Consider the following 21,355-nt stretch of genomic DNA (forward strand, 5'->3'; position numbering starts at 1 on the left):
TTCCAACTAAACCATACTGCCTGTCCTGCACTTCTGCTATTGGCTTGAATTTCAGGAAATTACAGAGCTGGCACGTGTTGTAATCCCAACATTGTAAGCCTTTGTTTTTAGATCTTTGTGGTACACTTGCTCTCTCACGTCCATTTTCCCAGAAAGGCAATATTATATGAATATTTGTTCGACGTGTGCCAATTCTAACAGAATAAAGGACAGACTAAGACATTCTTAACACCTGGCCAGTGGGTACACAATGTTAGGAGGAGCATGCTCTACTTTGCTGTCCTTAATTTACTTCTTCTGGAAGTTTGAGTCTCCTACTGCAAAATAGATGTTAGTGTAGGTAACAGCATTTCTTCCTCCCATCCTCTAGATTGTCATACTGTGGTCATATTGGTGTCGCTGAACTTCCAGCTCCTCATTATCTTCATCTTTTCTTCTTTTCTTCTCTGGTTTCTTCTTCACAGTCTCCTATCCGCCTGTTTCCGGAATGAACTCATGGAACCTCGAGGAGAACCTCTGAAAGACAAAGATACCTTCCCAAAACACTCAACATTCCCCCACCTTGCAATGTTTCCATAAAATATAGACTATTCGTCATTCGGCCTTGCTGTAGAACAATACTACTGTCATGGATTCCACCAGATCTAGACATTACATTTTCCTATGTATTTCTCTATGCTGACTGCTATACAGTATATAGAGGCCTTAAAGCAGTCTTTAGTTCTACCTTAATGCACTTAATTTCACATGAAGAGTTTGATCAAAAATTACCTAAATGATAATTATGGATGTTTTTCTTAAGAAGATTTAGAAATATCTCTTCTGCATATGGCATATATTCACTTTTATCTACTGTGAATGTTAATGGAAAGACTCACTGATATCTCTGCATGTATGATAACAAGTATACTATCTGGTTATAGAGCTAGATACATATTTCTTATACTGTATATTCAAATTTCATATAACGCCCATATTTTGGGATCTGTTTACATCAGAGGGATAGCTTTGCAATGTAAGTTAGTAATTGTTTGTAAGTTTATTCTTGTACACATACACTTTTGCAATCCTTACTAGCGATTTGGCAACTGTTTCACTAATTTCTGTAGTCGTGCACAGTATCTGCTGCAAGTGATGAGAGGCAACCAAGAGGATATTAAACTCTCAGTAGGAAATCACTGCAAGAGCCGAGCTTTCCCTGACAGTTTGTCTATAAGCATTTTGCTTCATTCGCATTAAGACCTTGTTTCCACATGGCGTAAATATTGCAGTGTCTTTTTGTTACATTTTTTGTGTGCAGAAAGTTGGCTGAATTTAACAGTCCAAGCAAAGTGCAACTGGTCTCAAAATGAATAAATATATATATATATATATATATATATATATATATATATATATTATATAATATTTTTTTTTTTTCCCCAAAAACCTGAAAAGCCAGAAACAAAGGTTATATGCACAAAGAAAGCGTTAAAACAATGCTGCTAGAAATGCATCAAGTAAGGGGGAAAACACAGCAATAGCGCATTCAGGGCAGATTATCATTGCATATTTTGGTAGAGACACCTACAGAAAACATGAGAAAAAGATCAGCATTTACACCACGTGTCGACATGGCCTACCATATAAAGTATTTAAGGCCTGTTTTGCCGTTGTGGTAAATAATTGTAGTAGCCACTCCTATTCACGCAGTTCAGTGAAATTAGCACATGTTTACAGCGTTTTTTCACTATTGGCCTTACATTAAAAATGACATCTAAAGTTTTAGCATCTTTTTCCTCTAATTTATTTTAATTAACTACAAATTAATTGCAAAAATAGTAAGTTTTACTGGGTCTTAAGGCTAGGCCCTCTGGTGGTCTATTTTCTGGCGATCCTCAAAAATAACTACTATTACTGCAGAAAGCTGCAAACTGGTGCAAACCTTTTATCTCTGGCGGACGTATACTGTAGACCTGGCAGTAGAGGTGCTTTTTAGAGCGGTTCTCAGATCTGAGAAATTCTTAAACCACCGAAACCCTAGGACAGGGCTGGATCTGAGTAGACAACCATTTAAAGGCTAGCTCCCAATAAAATGGGGCAGTTTAAAATTTTTACTAGAACACAAGTAAAACGATAGTAAAGACTAATTTAATTTGTAGCCTACATGTGCCTGTACTACAGAAAGTTGTCAAGATTGATGATCACCTCCATTCAGTGGATGATTTTCAAGTTTTTTGAGCAATGGTAGGTAATCCTCTGATGTAAAGGGTTCCTGATTGAGGACGTGTCCTTAATGGATGGACAAGATGATTTAATAATGGAGCATATCCAAGGACCTGGGTTGGGCATCTGTATCAGGAACAGGAGTCATAGTGGACGTGCATCATTATGTTCCACCATAACTGTTCCTCTTTGACGTGCTGTGTAAGTCCATTTTGTTAGAAGTAGATATAGGGGGTGTAAGAAGAGTTGTTTTACAGCTTAACTTTAGATTTGTTTGTTTTTTAAAGCTATGTAGTTTAATTATTAAGGGACTCAAGCACATATCTGTCCATTTGACAGACAGCGTGCCTTCTAGCCTGTCCTTTTCAATGGCGGATGTGTATGAATTGGTGTCTATAGTACTTGTGTCTATTTGAGCAGGCCTCAAGTGTATACATTTATTTTTTTATGACCGTTTACTTGTTTTAAAAATGTAAAACACTGGGAGAATCCTTTCTTTTCCAGGTTGCTGATGTTTGTGAATGCTGGGCATGTGAGATTATGTGCTGCTGGACAGATATAGGCGTTTTATATTATATATCAGAGCAACAGTTTGAGCTTGGACTATATATGACATTTTAGAATTGACACATATTTAAATTAGATTTTGGGTGGACAACAGAAATGAGTTAATTGCATATGTATGAAAAAAAATGAATGGTGCTATCCGGAAGGAATGTGCATTGGATTATTTAACATCTCGCTTGAAGATTCAGTTTAAACATCTGCAAATTGGTATAGTTTTGTTAATATCAGAATGCATAATATAGTTAAAAGATTCCAAGATTGCTCGATCATTGCATCATAATGAAGTTACCGTATATATTGATATTTGGAAACGGAAATGGATTCAAACCCCGGTAACATGGTGGAACCATATTAGAATTACATTTTTGAAGATGCTATACTGGAGAAAACAAGGAGAAAAAGTACTAACTGTTACAATGTACCTTTTGTAGTTACCTTTCAGACATCAGACACAAGTCACTTGGTGGTATTATGTATTGTATTTGTTTTTAATTTGCATATTGTCAACTCCATTGGAAAAAATCGCACACATCAATGTTACAATGCTGTTTCCACTACTGCTGTTACCATTGTACTGTTAATACCAAGGATAGCACTGGATTGTATGCATTAAACTTACTGTTGTTCGTATATTTTTTCATTCACTTTAAAATAATAAACTGATCTTGCATAAAAATTGGAATTTTTTTTTTTGCCTAGACAAATTCCTCTGGGTTTTCCCTTGGCATCCTCTTGACTTGCTGCTTCAAGTGGCTGCATGTTCTAAATTGCCAATAAATATTTATACTGGTTTATCTTGGACATCGGTTGTCTTTTGCTTCCATTTCCTGTTCTTTCTTGAACTTATTCCAGGTTTGTCATAAGGTCATTTAGACAAGCACATCAGTGTAGCTACTTGTTAAGTACTCAACCCAAAATCTAGAGCTGCTCAATGTTTGATAATTATAATCAAGTATGTTAAAGGGAACCTGTCATGTGAAAAACTCTATTAATCTACAGATATGGGGTTAATATGCAGGTTTAATGGAGTTCTGAACCTGCCTGACACCAACACTAATTTCCTCCCAGCAGTAGGGGTTTAACTCCCCAGGCAGCGTTTGGAGTTCAATCATGAGGGGCGACGGTGGAGTGGGTTCAGTCAGAGCGGTAACTGAACCCTAACCAGCGCCACCCCATGATTGAAACCCATAACTGAAACCCAAATGATATTGAGAAGAAAAAAGTTAATTTCCTCCTGTCAGCGGGACTCGAAGTGCTGGCGCAGAGAGGTTCAGAACGCTATCAACCTGCAGATGAACCCCTTATGGTTAATATCATTTTTTCACAGGACCGGTTCCCTTTACACAATTTTACAAAGTGAAAGTCCACTGTAATTTCCTGCAAAAATAAATCCATGGCTTCAGTCTCACCTCACATAGTTATTCTATTTATTTTTTTAACTTTGCCAACCATCGACACATGCAAAACTCAAGTTACCTACTGATTTGGTATTTAGATGTTATGCTGTAATTACACTCTTCAAAGTTTACAGAAATCAGCACATGTTAACAAGGTCATTCACATTAAATGAGTATTGGCCAAGCTTAATTTGTGGGCAATGGCCAACCATCTAATGTGTATCATAGTGTCCAGATTCCCCGTTTGATGATAAACGTAAGAAAGAAAGGTCATGTATGTAGGATTTTAATTTGCTAGATCCTTTTTATTTTTATGAAAAAGATGCCACCTGAAGTGTCTGGCAGCAGGTTATACCCCATCTTCCCATTTAAGAACAGAAGCATGCTGGCCCGTTATCTAAAGTGTATGGCTAACTTTAGATGTATTTTAACATGATGCTTTTAGCTATAAATGTTGAAAGACCCAGGAAGTAGCTTTAAATAACCTTACAAATGAAAAAAAGTAAGTTAAGTGTAAGATCATTAGACATGTTGACCTCTTGGCCTAGGACTGTTTAAGGTATGTATGTGCTCCAGCCATTGAGACAGCCGTTCCAATCATCATTTTCAGTATTAAAAGCTGAATCATGCATTTTATGATGATAAAATCATAATTTTAAATACTCGTTTCTGTAATCAGGCATTTAATCATTGTCAGCAATAGCCTGCAATGCACTATATATCTTTCCTCATTATCAAAACACCAATGAGCGAAGTCTGGAATCTGAGTTGTGTAATTGGAACTTTAGGTCCTGTAGCCAGTGCCTCGGGGTGTGCGCTCACCACCTCCTCCGCTTGGCTTGATGCCGTATAGCTCGAGGGCGAGAGTGATCCTATCTCTTCACATACCTGCCCGGAAGATGTGTTCACTGATACTGAAATGATGGAGTCAGGGGAAAAAAATCACTTCTTCCTCTTAGGAAATTAAAAATAGAAAATCTGGACTTTTAAAGGGGTTAATGTAAATTGGGTAGTATACGTATATGTGAACAAAGATTTGTAGCGTTGTAGACAAAAGCTCCTTATCGCCATCTGCCTTGTCCAAAACATCTGCTAAATTACCACTACGGCGTGTTGAATTGATGAAATATTACAAGATTGAAGTAAATCAATGACTCTACCTCTTTTTAAGTCTTTGTTCTAGTATTTGATCAGTGGACGTGTACACAACATTCTGTTTAATCTGGACTACTTTTATTCTGTAAAACTGGGGTTTTAGGATGAAATAAAAATTAGTTTCAGTTTTTTCCCCTCAATATTTATCTAACCATTGGATTTTTACACCTCTGCAGGTCGTCTTTACAAGGACAGCCATCTTTTGGATCTGCATCTCCTCCCCTCAGCAAGATGAACAGTATGAATAAGCTCCCTTCAGTTAGCCAGCTTATGAACCCACAGCAGAGAAATTCCCTTACTCCAAATGCCATGACAGATGGCATGGGCGCGAACAGTGAGTACATGCTCTGTACTAGTCTTTGATTAGTTATTTTCACTTTGGCTATCTTAGATTGACTGTTATTTATGAGTCCCATATGCAGTGTTTTTATAGAAACTGTCAATGAGTTATTCTACTTATGAGTCGGATATACTGAAGTATTGCAGCACCAGCTCCGATATCAGTAATAATTCAATTTTCCTGCTGCAGAAATGGGCTCATTTTTCAATCTGTTCATCACCACCATTTTTCATTTTTTTTGCATAACAGATATGTTACATATAACGAATCATTAAAATCGTACGGTTCTCAAATAGACTGTGTACAAAGATGAAAATAGAAGTTCTTCACGTCTGAGTTACATTATAATGGGTCTCTTCTTGTTACCAGTTCCCATGATGAGTGCACATTTGCCAATGCCCGGAGATCTTAATGGACTAAGCCCAACACAAACGCTGCCTCCTTCCTTATCCATGACAAGTGCATCACACTGTACACCACCTCCTCCATATCCAACGGACTGTAGCATCTCCAGGTAAGTGCACCAAGAGAAATACAGCAATAGAAAGTTATCTATTACCTTCCTCCTTTTTAGAGAGATCCTACTACTGATTCTACAGATACTATACCACCATCATCTGTTGTGCCAAATACCCAACCCTTTAGAAAGACCCATGAGATATGTTTGATGTACTAGTCTAATAGGCATTGGATATGTTTAAGCCAAAATTGACCTGCTGGCTTGAATATGCACGAAATTTGGCATTGCTAAATCCTGCTTGTCCTATGTTTGTTTGGAAAGTCTCAAGTTCTTCTTGTTATGCCCTGATAGAACCTACAACAATTTCCATACGTCATGCTAAACTATAAATTATACTGTTCTCTCTGTTGTGTTAGAATAGGTTACATGTCTGTTATTAACATAAACATAATAACTTGTTGTATGACTCGTAAGTGCCTTCTGCATCTTTTATTTGTCAACATCTAAATCATATTAAATATATGGAAAGTAAGGGGTTGTATTTTGCACCCCCTTACAGTCACCTGGGCTTGGATTCATCCCCCGCCCCTAATCAATTTGTGCATGCGTATGGACAAGTAAAAGAAAGACGTGAGGTGAGATGACACCAGTTTTACCTCTACAACCCAGTCTTTTACTCATTTTTGTATCAAGGAATACTTCTGGCTAACATGGCTAAGTTTTGGGGACTTCACATCAAATTAGTGAAACTGTGCAAAATCTTTTCAACTCTGAAATATTGAGGTTCACCTAGAAGTACCCGACAACTCTGCCACTTTCAGCTACACTACTTGCTTGGTCAGGTGCTTTGATCTTTGCCGTTATACTCCTGAATTGACTCCTCTTGCTCTCATTGGGTCCCTCTAGGTCTTGATGCTTTTTCTACTTTCAGAGCATGTCTGAACACTTCAGCCGAAACCTTCATCTCTCATTATTCAGAGTGGAAACTGCCATTATAACAAAATTCTATGCAGATTGGTTCTACACTTTTAGTTATCACATTTCTTTGCTTTGATGTCAGTGCTCTTAAATGGGATGTTTTCGAAAAGTCTCAAAGTGCTAAAAGATTCAGAAAGCACATAACAGATGTTATGTCGCCTAACATCTCAAGTTGTATGCTGCAAAAGATGCTTCTTGTTCTAAATCAGGACCTGCTGTTTACACAGAGTCCTTTTTTTTGTCTTGTAGTTTTTTAGCGAGATTGGGATGTTCATCCTGTCTGGACTATTTCACTACCCAGGGCCTGAGCAGCATCTATCAGATTGAGCACTACTCCATGGAGGTGAGTTTCAAGCCAATTTCCATCTTGGTAAAAATTTCAGATTTGTTGTCAGGTCTAATAATAATTTCACTTCCGAATGCCTCTCCCCAAGTAGCAGAGAGTAATTTGGGGGAAAATCTAAAACTTGGAAAGACCTAGTTTTTTTTTTTTTTTTTTTAAATCTATTGAGTGAACTTTTTTTTTTTTTACTTTGAAAGTTAAAGTTAAAATCCTGGACTAAGCATTTGCTTTTTAGTAGCAGTAGCATTCAGATCCAACAATGATCTTTAAGAATATTTCCATGTCGAAAGATGCTTTTAGATCAAGAAGTAGTTAAATAAACTGAGTGTATTTTTTACATATTGAATGAAGGCTTCCTATTTTTGAGCTTTATACAGTAGGTAGTGATTGTCTGACCAACAGCGTCTTGTTTATATGTTGCCATTAACCAGTTGTGGACAGGGTATTTTCCTCCTGTTCATGATGATTCATTACAGGTATTTTTCATAATGTAGTTTTTAAAGCTCTATTTTTTATTATTTATACAAATCTGTTGTTTTTTTTCATGTTGATGTGGCAGGGCTAGAAACACTGATTTCAGTCAAAGGGGCTTTCTTTTCCAATTTCTTTCTGTTTATTTATTTCATACACTGTCAAGCATAACGTCCTAAGAGATCTCAGGCGAGCATTTCAACATTTAAATATATTATTTCTGATTTCCCCTTTACCTGAGACTTTCATATTCACTACAGTTGCAGGGCAAATTTTGAGCTGATCTTTGTCTGCTTAGGCTCCTGCTTCTTCCTAATATCAAACAATCACATGATCACTGCACATGAAGAGGAAAATCTGCTAGTGCTTCCTGTATTGCATACACAGTTCTCAATCAGCACTGTTGATTACCATCTCTGCCTTCTTGATAGTTATATATATAGAGAAGGACAATAGATTCGCAGGACTCTGATCTATCCGTCAGGTCAATAGTCTGACTCCTGGATGGGATGCAAATCTCCTTAATTCCCGGCATTCCTGGTTCTTCTTTTGATTAGCCAGGCTGGTGCTAAGTTGTATGTACATCATGTTGCAATGATGATGATGCACCAGCTCTGGTAATTCAATGAAGAATCCAAAATGCCGGAAGATAAGATGAATTCGGGCATCTTGTCCAGCCGTCATGGATTAGTGACTTAGTTGATGAACTGGAGCCTTGTGAATCTGCGGTCTCCTTTTTAGTAACAAACAATCACTAACTTCTCTGGGAGAAGTCTTCCTATCTATGACAGTTCTCCGAACTTCTACAGCTGTTGACTGTACAATGACTTTCTAAAACATAATTGCAGCATTATATGCAGACCAGCTTGAAGTTTTACGATGATCTTTTGTCCTCGAGCAATTTAGTAAAGAAACTAAAATGCACAATAACCAAATATTCATTTTGTGTATTTGTCTACAATGAAATGGAAGTAATCTTTGCGAACTGCTATGTAAAAGATAAATTTACAAGGAAAAAAAATCGCCGTTACAGTACTATATTCAGAATTGAGAGTCCTCAGTGGTTGATAATTTTTAATGGCTAACTGAAATGATGGTAAGATATTGCAAGCTTTCGAGACTACTCAGGTCTCTTCATCAGGCATTGACTAATACAAAATCCAAAAAGTCACATATTTATGCACAACACAGCACAGAAAAAATGCAATAGATAAGACAAGTGACATGAAACTGAACTATCATTATGGGAGAGGGATACACATAAATATTGGACCAGTTCATAGATAAGGAGTGAAAATTACCCACAAGGTCTTAGGAGCAAATTCCTTAATTGATGTAAAAAGACATAAATCCATGTGACACATTCATTCCAGGATTGAGAGTGTCAAGGGTCGTCATGAGCTTGTGTAGTGTCGGTGGTGGGGTGCCGAGCTGGGGGGGTGGTCCTACTTTTGTACCGCGCAGAGATGATGACAGAGACACGATGAGGCGGATTCTGGGTGCAACAGGTCCAAGTTTATTTCATTACTTGCCGTCCGCCTGACGGCCTCCGCAGCACACCGCACGTTTCTTCACTTATCGGCCCTCCGTTTCCAGAGCCGTTTACACACCGTACTTTTACAATAAGGACGTACATATGCGTACTGTCCCTCCTTCACTTGTTCGACGCTCCTGCCAGGTCCGCCACTGTGGCCGCCCTAGGCCCAATAACCAACAGCGCTTTCACTGGTCAGTCGTCGTGTCAAATACGGTATGTGGCACTCACTGCCTCGTCTCTTCTGCGGTATCTTTATGTCAGGACCACCCCCTGACGTTTCCCTCTCCTCAGTCCCCTTGGTCGGATTCTCCTCAGGGCACACAGACTGGCGAAGTCCTCCTGTCACCTGGGCTCCCCCTGGGGACTGGAACTTTCTGGAACCCTCCCTCAGTATTTATAACTTCCCCGGTTCCTTGAAACTGTCACTAACTGTCACCACGCCCCCCATGACCAACGGTTTCTAAAGCCCTAAGCTGCTGTAAAGTCCTTTGCTCACACTCCACCCTGCCATCTAATGGTCATCCCAAGGTACTGCACGTCCACTACACTTTTCTAGTTGTTTCCCCACTGTAATCACTGTCTCCTACCTACACTGTGCAAACCTATCTTTCTTCACTCTGACTAGTCCGTCCGTCCGTCAGGTCACCTTCCCTACACTCCCCCTTCCTTTGTCCATTGTCGTCCTCGACAATCGTCATCCCTGCCTTCGTCGTTCTGAATCTACACCTACATTCTGTTGTCGGACCAGAAGTTGAGCCAAACCCACTATCTGCGGGGGCCGAACCATACTGGGAGCACTATGCTCTGAGCAGCCTACTGCTACTCACCAGCGCGCACGCCACATGACAACGTCTTTCAAATTGGGCAAGGTACACCCGTATTCTCTCTACGGCGTGTATCTTTCCCCTACTCTCCCCTACTGTTACCTTTCACTATCCGGTACGCCATGATGGAGGCCACTCACCTACCAGATCATTGCCGGCGCCCGCCTTTCCTTCTTCAGGGGTGTCCGTGGTGTCGGGGGACCTGACCTAGGACGGCTGTCTTTCTCACATCTTCCCATTCATTTTCCTTCTTTCAATTACATGTCATGGTCGGCGTCCCGGTCTCCCAGACCTCAACTCTTAGATCCCTACCGGATCTCACACTTTCCTTTGGTCCCGCAGACCTTCCCTTACCCGGACCTGTTGCATTTTACTTTGGCATATTATACAATAAACAACTTTATAATAGCACAAGTACCCCATTTTTTTATAATTTTTTTTTTCATTTTCTCTTGCTTTTAAAACCAAAATATAACATAACATTGCATTTCCTCTTTCTTCCTCCCCCCCTTCCTTGGACCTGGACACTCCTCCACTTTTCCGTATCCCCGTTCTGTCAGGTAAACATATTTTCGTATATAAAGAACATAGAAAGAAGAAAGAAAGAGAGAGAGAAAATAGTTGCATCAGTTAAACAACAACAAAACTTTTTTCTAAATGCAACTCTCCTTATAATCTGCACAACGGTGCATCGAACTCCTGACAGTCTATACCACTCTCAATGGACAGAGGTGAGGGCTCCACGGGGATACTGAGGGTGTCCATTCAAGTCCTCTTCTTTTCCATGACGGCCTCTCCTTGAGTGTGGAGCAGGTTCCACACTTCCTGCTCCCGGGCCTTTTTCTTCCTGATCACCTCCGCTTCCCACACGGAGGGAACAGCACGGGCCCTGGAGTCCGGTGGGCGGGACTCCGCTGAAAAAGACCGCAAGACAGAAACGGCCAAAGATTTCTGCGGCCCAGCAGCCGCTGGGGTCAGGTGGCAAATGGGGAGAACCGGGTCCTCGGGGGCTGGAATCACAGGGCCCGCTAAATCGGTCGCAGCCGACTCCAGCAGCGGCATAACCGCGGCCTCAGGACAGGCCGCATCCACTACTTCCAACGGAGTCGGAGTAACGGCCGATTTCAACAATGCAGCTGCTATTAGCAGGGAAAGCGCAGCAGCATCTTCTTTGGGTGAGCTCTGCACTGGTGACTCCGGGCGGGGTAGTTCGGGGACATGAGCGGGGACCTCGCTCAGCTCTGCATACACCACGGGGCCCGTGGTAACTAGGCCTTCCGGTGCGCAGGGGGCCGCGTGCTGCAGCAGAATGGTGGGCGCCGCTTGCGGAGGCACTGGTAGGGCCGGGGGTACTCTCACCTTCCCTGGCGCTGCGGCCTCCGTTCCATCATCACGCGGTTTCCCCCGCAGCCTCCGTTCCTTGCTCCACTGTCCTGCGGGCCTTCCCTCCGGACTCGGGGGCTCCGCTGAGAAGTCCTCTGCTGGTATTGGTGGCAGCCGTTCTCGCTGACTCCCCTCAGGCTCCGCTCCCCGGCTCAGCATCCCGCTGCCTGCCCGTAAATCTGAAGATGACTTCTGGTGCAGCTCCATCTCTCGCCGCCATTGCCACTCTAGGCGGCCGATGCCCCGACACCCGCAGCATCTCATACCGTCCGTTGGGCAGCACTCGAATGGCGTCAGACAGCCGCAGCCAAGTTTTTCTTCTGTGCCACTCCTCCTGCTGGGTGGGGCGTTGGCAGACCTTTCCATCCATCTGCCAGGGTCCAATATATGGAAACGTCGGTCTCCGGGCATATACTGCTCCCTTTTGGGGTACGTTGGAGGGGGTCCCAGTCCATTCTGAACAACTGCAAACACCCGGACCTCTCCTCTGCGCTGAAGTAATACCGCCATCTTGGGCAGAATCAGCTACTGCCTTGGATCCTCTGCAAGCAACACAGATCCGACACAGCGTCCCAATTTGTAATCCACAGGTCAGTAATTGGTAGTCCACAGGTATTTATAATCCGAAATAGAGCAGTCCAAGTTTTCCTCAGTCCTTCAGTTGCAGGCCTGCCGCAGAAGATAGCGTATTAGCGGCGGCTATCCTGCCGACTACGCCAAATGTAGGGTCAGTGGTGGGGTGCCGAGCTGGGGGGGGGTGGTCCTACTTTTGTACCGCGCAGAGATGATGACAGAGACACGATGAGGCGGATTCTGGGTGCAACAGGTCCAAGTTTATTTCATTACTTGCCGTCCGCCTGACGGCCTCCGCAGCACACCGCACGTTTCTTTACTTATCGGCCCTCCGTTTCCAGAGCCGTTTACACACCGTACTTTTACAATAAGGACGTACATATGCGTACTGTCCCTCCTTCACTTGTTCGACGCTCCTGCCAGGTCCGCCACTGTGGCCGCCCTAGGCCCAATAACCAACAGCGCTTTCACTGGTCAGTCGTCGTGTCAAATACGGTATGTGGCACTCACTGCCTCGTCTCTTCTGCAGTATCTTTATGTCAGGACCACCCCCTGACGTTTCCTCTCCTCAGTCCCCTTGGTCGGATTCTCCTCAGGGCACACAGACTGGCGAAGTCCTCCTGTCACCTGGGCTCCCCCTGGGGACTGGAACTTTCTGGAACCCTCCCTCAGTATTTATAACTTCCCCGGTTCCTTGAAACTGTCACTAACTGTCACCACGCCCCCCATGACCAACGGTTTCTAAAGCCCTAAGCTGCTGTAAAGTCCTTTGCTCACACTCCACCCTGCCATCTAATGGTCATCCCAAGGTACTGCACGTCCACTACACTTTTCTAGTTGTTTCCCCACTGTAATCACTGTCTCCTACCTACACTGTGCAAACCTATCTTTCTTCACTCTGACTAGTCCGTCCGTCCGTCAGGTCACCTTCCCTACACTTGTACACCCAGACTTTTCTGTCTCTCTGAGATGTGAAGTTACCTTCCAATACAAGTAATTTCATGTCCATGGTGCTGTGATCAGGCATACAAAAATGTTTTGCCATAGGTAGATCCATTCTTTTTTCTTTTATTGTGTGGCGATGAGAATTCATCGTTGTTCTCAGTTTTTGCCCGGTCTCCCCCCACATACAGACCCTCAGTTGGACGTTTAGTACAAATAATTAAGTACACCACATTAGATGTGATTCAGCTGAAAGTACCTGGATCTTGTAGTCCTGATGTGAGTTGGGGATCTTTATCTTGTCCATGGTCATTATAAATGGACAAGTTTTACATTTTTTCTGGTTGCAAGGAAAGGTTCATGCAGCTATTGGAGAGGACAGTACTGTAATTGACTTTATTGCTAATTTTAATGATAAACTGGGTTCAAGAAAAATGAGTTTTAATTTTTCTGTCCTTTTTATATATGAATAATGTGATTTGTAATTCGTGAAAACATTCAGAAGCTGTGACAATTGAACGCAAATTTGGTCCAGCTAGAGTAATCAATAGTGATGAGCGAGCATGGGTATATCGTTATCAGCGCATGCTCAGGTGTTATCCAATAATCGTGGCTGCTCGAGTAATATGCTCAAATCCCCGTTTTCGCCACTAATATACAGCTGCAACACATACAAGGATTTCCTGTTTGCTAGGCAATCCCCAGATGTGTTGCGGCTGTATATCAGCCATGAAAAGCAGCCGATAGGATTGGAGCATATTACTTGAGCACCGACGATACTCTGATAATGATATCCATGCGCGCTCATCACTAATAATTAAACTATTTGTAGAAAGAATGGACTCCATGTATTACTTTCTACATTTGACCAAACCATTACCTTCATATGTTTATATTTTAGGACCTGATAAGTCTCAAGATACCAGAGCAGTTTCGCCATGCAATCTGGAAAGGTCTAGTAGAACACAGACAAATCCATGAGTTCTCATCTCCTCCCCATCTGCTGCGGACAACAAGCAGTGCTTCTACTGTCAGCGTGGGATCCAACGAATCTCGTGGAGAGAGAGTCATTGATGCCGTGCGATTCACATTGCGCCAGACCATCTCCTTCCCTCCACGTGATGATTGGAATGATTTCAATTTTGATATGGATGCTCGTAGAAACAAGCAGCAGCGCATAAAGGAAGAGGGAGAATGACTATCTTCTTTCTTTTCCTGTTAACATTGCTATGCAGGGCCAATATATTTTCATCTACTGTTTCCATCACTTGTCATTGTATTTATGTGTATATATATATGTATAGGGATGAGTGGGGAGCAAACGTTAGTTAGAGATGAAAGCAAGAATATTCCGTAACTATAAAGCCCTGTGTGGACAATGATGCACCAACTGTGGTTACATAGTAAATATCAGCAGCATGACTAATTAATCGTAGCGAAGGATGATGACAGAAACTGTTGTCTAGAAGGATTTGATCACATGCCATATATATCATACATAAACTGCCATATGTTCATATGAAATAACAAGGAGCTTGCTATTTATCCCTAAGACAACATTTCATTTCACTGTAAAAGTGGTGGCCATATTTTTGTTTTTCTGTATGGTGATGGGGGAAAAGATCTCCACCCTGTTTCTACACTGTTACATCTAGTAGATTTCTCTGTGTAGCTGAAAGAAAATAATATCTCTATCTGCCAGTGCCGGTTTTTGTAGGCCCTGTCAATATCGCTTTCTGTCCTAGTTTGACTATGAGCTAGAAATTTGCACATGAGCATCAATCTTGTTGCACTTATTAAAACGTTACGGTCTGTAGATTTGAGCATAATCTTCCATTTTGCCCCATTATTTAGGGAGCTTTGCATTTGTTACAGTTGATTAAATTAGCTTACCAGGAATTTAGCTTTAGTGCATAGGCTTCTTTATACCAAAGTGTTTACATTTCATTATGCTACTGTATTTCATAGCCCAAAGAATCTAGACTCAAGTCTGGATAAGCACTTGGTTTTATCTGCAGACACCAGTTTTCTTGTTGACTATTGCTGCCAATGTTTTTGTTTTTCTATCAAGACATTTTGAATACATAGGGTTAGGGCCCCGTCACACATAGCGATCTCGCTAGCGAGATCGCTGCTGAGTCACAAGTTTTGTGACACAACAGCGATCTCACCAGTGAGATCGCTGTGTGTGACACCTGTCAGCGACCGCCCCCCCTGCCAGTATCGCTGCAAGAAACCTCTGGACATTTTTTTAGTCGCTGATCTCCCGCTGGCCAGCACGCATCGCTGCGTGTGACAGGCGGGAGACCAGCGATCAGCTGGTAACTAACGTACACATCGGGTATCCGACGTTATCCGACGTTAGTTACCAGCGAGTTACAGGTGCCACCGCCGCCTCACGCTGGGGACCAGGAGCCCGCGGAGTGTGTACCTTAATTGCCACCGCGCGCTGGGGACCAGGAGGCAGCAGGACGCCGCCAGGAGAGGCTGGGGATGCAGGCGCACCCTCTGCTGGTGGAGGACTGGAACAGCAGGCACACTTGTCCGCTGCTCCCGGGCTCGCTCCTCACCTTGGCGTCGGCGTCGGGATCGCTGGTACGTCGCTATGTGTGACTCCAGCTTTAGAGTTGCAATCAATTTGCATGTCCCGAATCATCGGCAATGACCATAATCTTGGGCCATTGGGTGACAGTGGTGAGAACTGTACCTTACCTGGTGGTATCTGTGGCTCTTCATTTGATTAGCTGGCATAACTTGATGTCATCGTAAAGGTCTGATACACGTGTGTCAAAAGAAGAACCACAGATGTAGACAGATAAAGGCAATTCTCACAGCTTTCGTCCAGCAACTTGTGATTACTATTGAGCACGATCCACTAGGTTGTGCTAGTCTATTCACACCTTATGTAATGTGACTTCTCAATTTAAAAAAATATATATATCATTTTCAGCATCTATTAGTTGGTGTTTGGGGAGTGGTTGATTCTCAGTCCCTGCTTCTAAATTAAGTTTTGCAGGCAATGTCAAGATTGAATTGGCTAGGTGACTCCAGGCTACTTTGTATCATGGTATGGTTATTTGTATGACAAAAAGTACTTTTTTTTCCATTGTGACAGTAAACTATGTTTATAGGAATTCTAATCGGGATTGTCTTATACAGGCTACCACAGTTCCTATGCCCTAAAAGTCAATATGTATGTTATAGAAGGTGGTCGTCTACTCGGAACACTCCGCGATCGGCCAGAACAAAAGGCAGCTCTGAAGCAGCTGCCCATCTGGATGGCTTGGGTCATTCTTGTAACACAATTATTGATATATACAGATAAAACGAGCCTTTCCAACCCCAGCGCTACGCTGTTAAGCTCATCATACGGCTCAACTCTTTTTCATGGCTTGGCTGTTCTAACGCTAGGTGAACATCTGACCACACATAAATAGCATAGACACATTGCGGCATGGAGTAGCACTATGGATAGGATGGTTCTTATTACATCTTTGTCTAAATGGCCGCCATGTGGCTTTATTTTTCTGGCAAAATAAGCTGCTTGTTGGGAAAGGGACCTGAGGCAATCGGCGGTATACATTAGGTTTTGTATATCCCACTAATGACTATATTTGGTCAGGCACTTAGTTTTTTTTTTTTTTTTCATTCACTGTCATTTTTATGGGCCTATACTGTGTAAAAATATTGCTGACCTTTTTATTCATAGTCTTCATAAAGTAAGGCCAAAATGATGTAAGCTTTATTGTAAATTAGCAGATATCATCGTGCTACTGCCTATTATAGCACTGATATTCTAAGCATTTTGTATATTTGTTTTCAGAACTTTTTTTTTTTACATTTTTGTATTTTTGGGATAACAGGACTTCCAAATAAGATTTATTTTATTAATATAAGGGCTTTTCGTCTTAAACTGTCATTTTCAGGGTTTTTTCCCCTAAACATTTGTATATATTCAGCTTTAGAGTCCTATATTTCAACTATATTGAACGAACTGCACAAAATAAGCTGTTCACAACTCAAAGAGGAAGTCTTGCTTTTTCTCAATGTAATTTCCTAGGTCTGCTTCCTCAATGTCAGCTACTGTGTGAAGTAATGGGTGGGAGACTCTGATATAGCATTCATGTTCAATGTGTATAGCTCTGGATTTTGATGTCATTTACTACAAAAAACATAAAATGGAAAAAAAAGTCATATTGTTTCCAAGCTTTAAAAATGGATATTTTGTATGTAAATATTTTATATAATTGAAAATTCAGTTATCTAAATTGGTTTGATTTATTTCTAAATAAAGCAAAAAGAAACTTTTCTTGTGCTGTGATTGACTTACTTCAGAGACTATTTCTAAACAGGTAAATACCTTTGAGTTAAATAAAACATACCTGTCATTTCAGGAGCCTTTTTAGAGTAAGCTCTCATGTGTACATGGGGAATAGCATAATTTCTGCATCTAAATAAATTGGAAGCTGCAAAGGGATGAAACATTCAGGATGTCTCTAATTTTCAGTTGTCTGAATTAGTGAATAGCTTCTAGAATGTTTCACAGTTTTCCCTCTGGTGTAGCATGTGTTCAGAAGTCCATGACATCACTAAAAACAGCAATACTGAGAAGTGTTGCTGTGAATTCAGCTCTGGTTGAGGTACAACACCTATTAAAAAGCAGCACCACAGGTCTGTGTGGCTAAGGCTAAGTGTACGCTAAGAGGTCTTGCTGCTTTTTTATGCTATTTTATGTTTTCAGCTGTATTTTACAGTATTAGCAAAGCCTATGAAATTTCAGAAATGTCATGCAGACACATTTGTTTGTTTTTTTGTCATCAGTATTTTGTGCTTTGCATGTTTTTTTGGACATGGAGCATGTCACTACTTTCAGTGTTTTTTCAGCATTTTTTTCAGCGTTTTTCACCCATTGACTTGAATGGGTGGTGAAAAACTCTGAAAAAACGCAGGTATGTTTTGACACTATGGATTTTTTTTTTTTGACACTAAACTTTATCAGCATGCACAAGAAACAAGAATCCTACCAAAAACACAGCTAAAAAGCAAGAAAAACATGCTTATTTTTATGCAGTTTTTTTCCTGCCAAGAGAAAAGGTTTTGCTGCAATTAAAAAAAAAAAAAAAAAGCTGAAAAGACAGGTAGTGTGAACTTACCCTTTTATTTTACCTCATACTCTGTTCCTCCCTCTCCTCTTTTCTCTAGAGCCTTCAATAATTCGCTGTAATCTGATGTCACACCCCCCACAAGTGACCCCATTTTGGAAACTAGACCCCCCAAGGAACTTATCTAGATGTGTGGTGAGAACTTTGAAGCCACAAGTGCTTCACAGAAGTTTATAACGTACAGCCGTACAATTGAAAAATCATATTTTTTCCACAAAAATGATCTTTTTACCCTCAATTTTATTTTTCCAAGGGTAACAGGACCCCAAAAGTTATTGTGCAATTTGTCCTGCGTACGCTGATACCCTATATGTGGGGGTAAACCACTATTTGGGCGCATAGCGGAGCTCGGAAGTGAAGTAGTGCCATTTGACTTTTTTGGCTGTAATTGGGATTAGACACCATGCCGCGTTTGGAAAGCCCCTGATGTGCCTAAACAGTGGAAACCCCCCACAAATGACACCATTTTGGAAACTAGACCCCCCCCCCCCCAAGGAACTTATCTAGATGTGTGGTGAGCACTTTGAACCCCCAAGGGCTTCACAGAAGTTTATAACGCCCGGGCGTGAAAATAAAAAAAATCATATTTTTTTTCCACAAAAATGATATTTTTGCCCCAAATTTTTTATTTTCCTAAGGGTAACAGGAGAAATTGGACCCAAAAAGTTGTTTTGCAATTTATCCTGAGTAGGCTGATACCCTATATGTGGGGGGTAAAACACTGTTTGGGCGCATGGCAGAGCTTGGAAGGGAAGGCGCACCATTTAACTTTTTCAATGCAGAATTGGCTGGAATTGAGATCAGATGCCATGTTGCATTTCGAGAGCACATGATGTGCCCAAACAGTGGAAACCCCCCAATTCTAACTCCAACCCTAACCCCAACACACCCCTAACCCTAATCTCAGCCCTAATCCTAGCCCTAACCCTAATGGGAAAATGGAAATAAATACATTTTTTTTAATTTTATTATTTTTTCCTAACTAAGGGGGTGATAAAGGGGGGGTTTGATTTGCTATTTTTAGCTACTTTTTATGTTTGGCAGCTGCAATACACTAAAAGATGCTTTTTATTGTAAAAATAGTTTTTGCATCACCACATTTTGAGAGCTATAATTTTTCCATATTTTGACCCACCGAATCATGTGAGGTCTTATCTTTTGTGGGACGAGTTGACATTTTTATTGGTACCATTTTCGGGCACGTGACATTTTTTTGATCGCTTTTTATTCCGATTTTTGGGACGCAGAATGAACAAAAACCAGCATTTCAAGAATTTCTTTAGGGGGGTGCCTTTACACTGTTCCGCGTGCAGTAAAATTGATAAAGCGGTTTTATTCTTCGGGTCAGTACGATTACAGCGATACCTCATTTATGTCATTTTTTTATGTTTTGGCGCTTTTATGCAATGAAAACAATTTTATAAAAAAAAATTTTATTTTGCGAGCTATAACTTTTTTATTTTGTTGCTGATGACGCTGTGTGGCAGCTCGTTTTTTGCTGGACAAGATGACGTTTTCAGCAGTACCATGGATATTTATATCCGTCTTTTTGATCGCGCGTTATTGCACTTTTTGTTCGGCGGTATGATAATAAAGCATTATTTTTTGCTTTGTTTTTTATTTTTTTAAGGGGTTCGCTAAAGGGGTTAACTAATGGGACAGTTTTATAAGGCAGGTTGTTACGTACACGGCGATACTAAATATGTGTACTTTTAATGTTTTGTTTTTATTTCCAAAATGAATTTATTAGGGAATTTTTCTTTATTTTATTTATTCAGTGATTTTTTTTTTTATAAATTATTTTTACTTTTTTTTTTTAACTTTATTATACTGTGCGTGGGGACATCACTGTCATGTGTGAGATCGCTGATCTGACACATCACAGATCGCTGTGACAGATCAGCGATCTCACACAGGCACTGCTGCAGACTTCCTCATGCCTGCGCTTTGCAGGCACTGAGGAAGCTGGCTCCTTGCAGGCCCCCTAAAGGTCCCCGCCGCCATATTGGATCTGGGGACCTGCAGGGAAGGAGGCCCCCGGAGCAGCGCTGCACATCGTGCTGCTGCGAGGGTCTTGGGGAAGCACGGAGGGAGCCCCCTCCCTCCCGATGCTTCCCTAAACCCCCGGTACACTGTGATTGTGTTTGATCGCAGTGTGCCAGGTGTTAATGAGTCGGGGGTGGTCCGTGACCGCCCCTGACACACTGTGCCGGGTGTCAGCTGTGATAATCAGCTGACACCCAGCCGCAATCAGCGGCGCTCCCCTCGTGAGCACTGCTGATCGCGCTAGACGTACTATCCCATCCATGGGCATAGGGTCCCGGGTCCCATAGACGGGATAGTACATCAGATGGCAGAAAGGGGTTAAGGTAAATGTTATTTATTAACTATTTTGTGCAGTATGACTATCTGGATTAAATGTATAAACATTCAAATTTTGAAAATTGATAATTTTTTCAAATTGTTGATACATTTCTGGTATTTTGACATATTGACCTCATTTTACCACTAAGCTAATTTATACTGTAATGTGTCATGAAAAAAGCAATCTCAAAATCATTGGGATATGTAGAAAAATCCCAGTGTTATTGCCATATAGTGTAAAATAAGTCAGATTTGAAAAATTTGACTTGGTCACCAAGGAGTTCAGGTTTATTTTATGTGTTTGGCTTTTCTTTTTTTCCGATGTTTGTCATTGTGAGCAATAATTATGGTTTCCAAATGATTACACCTAATTCCTCAACTGCAACTTTTCAAGAGTTGCAAAATTTATTGCAAATGCACTTCAGTCCCACCTAGAGTAATTTTATCTACTTTAGCTATTTTGGCATCACTTTTTTCTTCATTTTTGAAAAATGCTAATTTTGGAGCTAAAAAGCTACAGCACAGGTAAAGAGATAAAGTCCATTTTTGACTGCAAAAATTCAGAATTGTGTGCCATTTTGAAGATTTTGGTGCAAAAATGGCAACAAATATCACAAAACAAAAAAAGAAAAGTGACTTGAAGGGAACCTGTCA

The 21,355-nt window shown here is 41.3% G+C and overlaps 1 protein-coding gene across 10 annotated transcripts in view; it reads left to right on the forward strand.

Annotated features, from left to right (window-relative positions):
* TP63 (tumor protein p63) overlaps positions 1-17,484 on the forward strand; it is a 420,512-nt gene extending 403,028 nt beyond the window's left edge. For 8 of the 10 annotated variants that reach the window (XM_073589416.1, XM_073589417.1, XM_073589414.1 and 5 more), the window contains 4 exons: positions 5,501-5,658; positions 6,034-6,178; positions 7,352-7,445; positions 14,077-17,484. In XM_073589416.1, coding sequence (XP_073445517.1) covers positions 5,501-5,658; positions 6,034-6,178; positions 7,352-7,445; positions 14,077-14,373 — 694 coding nt within the window. In that variant the 3' untranslated portion in view covers positions 14,374-17,484. Of the gene's footprint in view, positions 1-464; positions 1,360-5,500; positions 5,659-6,033; positions 6,179-6,683; positions 6,760-7,351; positions 7,446-14,076 lie in introns of those variants that run through there. The other 2 variants (XM_073589422.1, XM_073589424.1) reach the window with 2 other exon arrangements.
* The last annotated feature ends 3,871 nt before the right edge of the window (positions 17,485-21,355 follow it).

Source organism: Dendrobates tinctorius, unplaced genomic scaffold (genome assembly GCF_039654945.1).
Source record: "Dendrobates tinctorius isolate UK_male_01 unplaced genomic scaffold, ASM3965494v1 ptg000107l, whole genome shotgun sequence".
NCBI classification, from domain to species: domain Eukaryota; kingdom Metazoa; phylum Chordata; class Amphibia; order Anura; family Dendrobatidae; genus Dendrobates; species Dendrobates tinctorius.